The 5388-nt window shown below is 44.7% G+C and overlaps 1 protein-coding gene across 1 annotated transcript in view; it reads left to right on the top strand.

Annotated features, from left to right (window-relative positions):
- The window catches only part of CDON (cell adhesion associated, oncogene regulated), a 62030-nt gene that overhangs the window by 16847 nt on the left and 39795 nt on the right, over positions 1–5388 (top strand). Inside the window, exons 9-10 of the mRNA XM_008583723.1 lie at positions 2449–2747; positions 3640–3814. Coding sequence (XP_008581945.1) covers positions 2449–2747; positions 3640–3814 — 474 coding nt within the window. The remainder of the gene's footprint in view (positions 1–2448; positions 2748–3639; positions 3815–5388) is intronic.

Genomic DNA, 5388 nt, shown 5'->3' with positions numbered 1-5388 from the left:
TTTTTTTATTGGTTATGAATATTCATGAGATACAAAGCTGGTTGTCACTCCTCGTGCCCAAGATGTAATGGCCGGAACCATACTGGCAGCATGCCCGTTACTACAAATTGCAATTATACCCCGTGTCCCCCACCCAAGTATCCCCAGCCTCTCTCCCCATCCCCCTTACCCCCATTCCACTTTGTATCCCTAGGTGTATTCTCTCCCTCTGCAAGTCCACCACACCACTGTGGTCTTTCTTTCCTTCCTTCCCTCTCTCTTAGCTCCCACTTATGAGTGAGCACACGCGGTATTTATCCCTCTGTGCTTTGCTTTTTCACTTAACATAAGCTTCTCCAAGTTCATCCATGTTGTTGCAAACGGGAGAATTTCATTCTTTCTTATGGCAGACCACGCTAGTTGTCGGGCTCTTTTACCTGCCAGTAATCCTGCATCGACTGGGCCAATTGTTGAGCTCGGTCTGGGTCTGGAGCTCACAGACCCCTCAAGCCCATTCACCAGACTGGGTCACACACCCTTCATACGCCAGGCTGTGTCACCAGACCCCTTACATGCAGGTCTATGAGCTGGGTAACCAGCAAACAGGTCCTTGGAAACAGCAGATTGGAAAGGCATGGCCACTCGCAGAGGTGGCCCCCTGGGGCAGACGCCCGCCACCTGCTTCACCAAAACTACTCTCTGAAGAACACAAGAGTAGCAACAAAACTAAAAAGATATGTTGGCGCGCACTGTGCACTAAGCCCACCCCCCCACACACAATTTGTTTACAAAGAATGTGCTGCACACACACACACACACACACACACACACACACACACACACACACACGCTTACAAAGGATGCGCTGAACCACACCCAACCGGACCCGAGGTGAGGACCCTGACCAAATTATTCTATTTTCCTAACATGTATATTTACCACATTTTCCTTATCTAATCGTCCATCAATGGACATTTAGGTTGGTTCCATATCTTGGCTATTGTGAACAGAGCTGCGATGAACATGGGAGTGCAGGTATCCCTTTGACATGATGATTTCCATTCCTCTGGGTATATACCCAGAAGTGGGATTGCTGGATTGTATGGAAGATCAATCTGTAGTTGTTTGAGAAACCTCCGTACTGTTTTCCATAGTGGTTGTACTAATTTACAGTCCCACCAACAGTGGAGGAGCATTCCCTTCTCTCCACATCCTTGCCAGCATTTGTTATTCTCCGTCTTTTTGATTATAGCCAGTCCAACTGGGGTGAGGTGGTATCTCAATGTGGTTTTAATTGTGTGCAGTAATATTCTTTGGATATATGCAACCTGTTTATTTTTTCAGTGCAAATAAATTATTTTTACCTTCCTCTGTATATTCTATATGCTGTTAGTAGTAAGGAGTAAGGCTGTCTGTTTGTTTTATCCGTCTTTAGATTGGCAATTTCCTAAGCCAGACTTCAGTTCTATCCAGAAGTAAAACTTGGAAATAAGTAAATTCTTCTTGTATCTATGCTGGTCTTGTTTCATTTCTTCCTTCTTCCCTGAATGTAGATTGTTTGCCATGTGTAGGGTAAATGTCAATTGGGTGGGGTATCCATTGCTGCATAACTGACGACTCAAAAGATTAGTGACTTAAAAAACAACTGCTCTGTTATCTGTTACGATACTGTGAGTTAACCAGATGCAGGGGGGCAGTTCTGCTGGCCTTGCCTAGGGTCTCTTACGCAGTTGTAATCAGATGGCATCCGGGGCTGGAACAGCCAAAGTAGCGTCAGTCACAGGTGGGGCCTTTGTGGGGACTGGAACTCCCCACCCCCAACCCTGCGTCTCTCTCTCTCAGTGTAATCTCTACACATGGCTAGTTTGGACATCTATATATAGTGGCTAGATCCCAAGAGCACAAAGAAAAGTGGAAGTGCCAGGCCTTCTTAGGGCTTAAGCTTGGATTCAGCTTGGGCAGGTGCCCAAGGGTGTGACCTCAGGGAGGTATCTTTGGAGACTAGCTACCCAGTAGGGAAGAGCCTAGTTCTTGACCATTTCCTTACTACGTGTATCACCTTCCTCCCAACGGGATATATTGCTTATTGTGTTTCATTTACCAACTGGAGTTGAAGCCTAAAGTTCTTCAACTTAAAATTTTCTGAAGTTAAACTAGCAAATCGTTACTGTAAAAGAGGGAATATTAGTACAGAGCAAGGAAAAATCATCTTTAAACCACTAAACTACTGCATTATATAGTTGGTTTTTCAAACAATTCATTTGCTTTCCCATGAGCAAGAGATTGCTACTAGAGGTTAGACGTTTCCATGAATTATAAATTGAGATGATGTTACCTGTTTTAACTTCTAGGGCTCAAGTTGTGATAACATCATTATAGGCAGTTACATCAGTAAACCGTGTAGAAGACACTGAAATGATGAGTTTCTTCAAGCTCTCTCCTCTCTCCTTCCTCTCTCTCTCTCTGCAGTTCCTTTTGAAGCAAATACAAAAGCAGAAACAGTCACACCTTCTGAAGCTGCTCAGAATGATGAAAGAGATACAAGAGATGGTTCAGAAACTGGATTATTGAGCTCATTTTTAGCGAAGGCCCCTTCTAGTGCAGCAGGACCATCACCAGTGAAAAATGCCAGTGGCACCTCTGTTCCTGACGCCCCCATCATACTGAGCCCCCCACAGACCCACACACCAGACACATACAACCTGGTGTGGAGGGCGGGGAGGGATGGCGGGCTGCCCATCAATGCATATTTTGTGAAGTATCGAAAGGTAATGTCTTCTCATTTGTCTCCTTTCTCTTCTCACATCTTAATCTCGTTTGTATAACATGGGCTTATTGTCTTTCACATCGTGGAAGGGTAGGAAACAGAACAAGAGTGTCTCAGAATGGTGAGTCTGTCAGAGATATTCCACCAATCGTGCTGGATTTACCAATCTTATAAAAGCAGTAAGAATAATGAATATAAATAAGTTTTCCCCAGATTGGGGTTCTAAAAACCCATAACCTCTTAACTTTTTTTTCCATAAAATTTATTATAGATGAACAAGCAACAGATGTTAACAAAGTTAAAAGATAAATATTATACAGAGACAAATAATAGTTTAGTCATGGTAATCTAACACCCAACCTGATACTAATGAAGAAACAACTGATTGGATCTGTTTTTATTTCCTCCAGCACATATTGAACAGTGTCAAGACACGAAGCAAGAATGCAGGAAATATATAGTACATAAATATATAATTCATATACTCACAAACATATGTAATATCTATCTTAATTTATATATTCTGTATGTTATATATTACCAATAATACATATTATTATGTACTTACTTTATTCTTCCCTTAGCCCAGTGAGAAAGGAGGTATTGTCTCCATTAGAAGTAAAGGAAATAGGCTGGGAGGGCAGATACCATGCTTGAGGCCAAACGTTGGTGGCCAGTAGCAGAGCCAGGAATCTTTTTACAGTGAGAATTCCTGAGTTCTTGCTACAGGTCTCCTTGTATTTCTCAATGTGAAGTATTGTGTCTCTTTTATTTACAGTGGTATATCACTTTCCACAACTCTTCTAGAATGAATTGCAGTTTTTATCAAAGTTGAGTGAGAGTTTTTCCTGCTCTCCATCTCCTGTTTCTCTGGCATGTTTTCTCTCGAGCAGCTGGATGATGGGGTTGGCGTGGTGGGAAGCTGGCACACGGTTCGAGTCCCAGGAAGCGAAAATGAGCTCCACTTAACTGAGCTGGAGCCATCTAGTCTTTATGAAGTCTTGATGGTGGCAAGAAGTGCAGCAGGTGAAGGACAGCCTGCCATGCTTACCTTCCGAACCAGCAAAGGTGAGTATAATCTTCCTGCAGAGGAGGGAGCAGCTGTCTTGATGTCAGTTTATTACTAAGAATCCTTTTGGATAGTAGAAACTGTTATATATAAATTCACTAAACAAGCCTATTATAGCCCCTTTTTTTGGGGGGGAGCCACATTTGGGTGGTTGCATTATTTCTTTCCATCTAATATTCTACAATTATTTTTGAGAGCTTATGATATGCCAGGCATTAGGAAATGTGATGCAAGGAAATAAAGATGGTCCAGACAAGGTCATCCTAATGGAGCTTATCGTTTGATAAGGAAGGCAAGAGAAATGCAGTACTTAAATATCAACTACAAGACAAAATTTAATTCAGTTCAGCTAATATTTAATGAATGCCTTTTCTGTGTTGGGCAATGTACAAAATAGACAAAGCCCCTGGCTTCGAGGAGCTTGCATTCTAATTGGGAGAGACTTATAGCTAAGTTGTAAGTACACTAGACAGTGGTAAGTGTTAACAAAAGAGTAAATTAGGGCATGGGAACAGGAAGTGTTTAGAGTAGGAGTTGTTACAATTTAAGCAGCTGGCCAGAGAAGTCTTCGAGGGAGTTGACATCAGAGCAGAGACATAACAGCGAAAGTAGAAAGCCATGTGGCTATCTTGGGAAAGAACATTCCCAGCAGAGAGAATAGCAAGTGCCAAGGCCCCAAAGTGGGGTCTGCATGTGTACTCCAGGAGCACCACAGGGGCTGCTGTGATGGGAGCAAAATAAATGAGGTGGCTGTGGGGGAGGGTGCGCAGGGAGGTGAGAGGCTGTCCCTGTCACGCAGCACCCTGGCAAGGACTTGGGCTCCGCCTCTGAGCAAGCTGGGAAGAGCTGGGCATTTGAGCAGTGGAGCAACATGACGTGGCATGTGTTTGAACAGAATGCTTCTGCCTGCAGAGTGAGGAGACTGGAGGGGACAAGAGTGTAGGCAAAGAGACCCAATGAGGACAAGAGCTGTGAGGACTGGGGGAGCACAAGGAAAGGACGTTCTTTCTGCAGAGCAGCCTGTGAGGGAAGGCTTGATTGAAAAGATGCCATCATGGTTTGGCCGTAAACAAGCAGAAAGACTTCAGCGGGTGGAGATGNATCTTGGGAAAGAACATTCCCAGCAGAGAGAATAGCAAGTGCCAAGGCCCCAAAGTGGGGTGTGCATGTGTACTCCAGGAGCACCACAGGGGCCGCTGTGATGGGAGCAAAATAAATGAGGCGGCTGTAGGGGAGGGTGCGCAGGGAGGTGAGAGGCTGTCCCTGTCACGCAGCACCCTGGCAAGGACTTGGGCTCCGCCTCTGAGCAAGCTGGGAAGAGCTGGGCGTTTGAGCAGTGGAGCAACATGACGTGCCATGTGTTTGAACAGAATGCTTCTGCCTGCAGAGTGAGGAGACTGGAGGGGACAAGAGTGTAGGCAAAGAGACCCAAAGAGGACAAGAGCTGTGAGGACTGGGGGAGCACAAGGAAAGGACGTTCTCTGCAGAGCAGCCTGTGAGGGAAGGCTTGACTGAAAAGATGCCATCATGGTTTGGCCGTAAACAAGCAGAAAGACTTCAGCGGGTGGAGATG

The sequence above is a fragment of the Galeopterus variegatus genome, unplaced genomic scaffold (genome assembly GCF_000696425.1).
Source record: "Galeopterus variegatus unplaced genomic scaffold, G_variegatus-3.0.2 Scaffold3015, whole genome shotgun sequence".
Lineage (NCBI taxonomy): Eukaryota > Metazoa > Chordata > Mammalia > Dermoptera > Cynocephalidae > Galeopterus > Galeopterus variegatus.
Note: the sequence above shows the minus strand (reverse complement) of the source record. Positions and strands in the feature narration are given on the sequence as shown.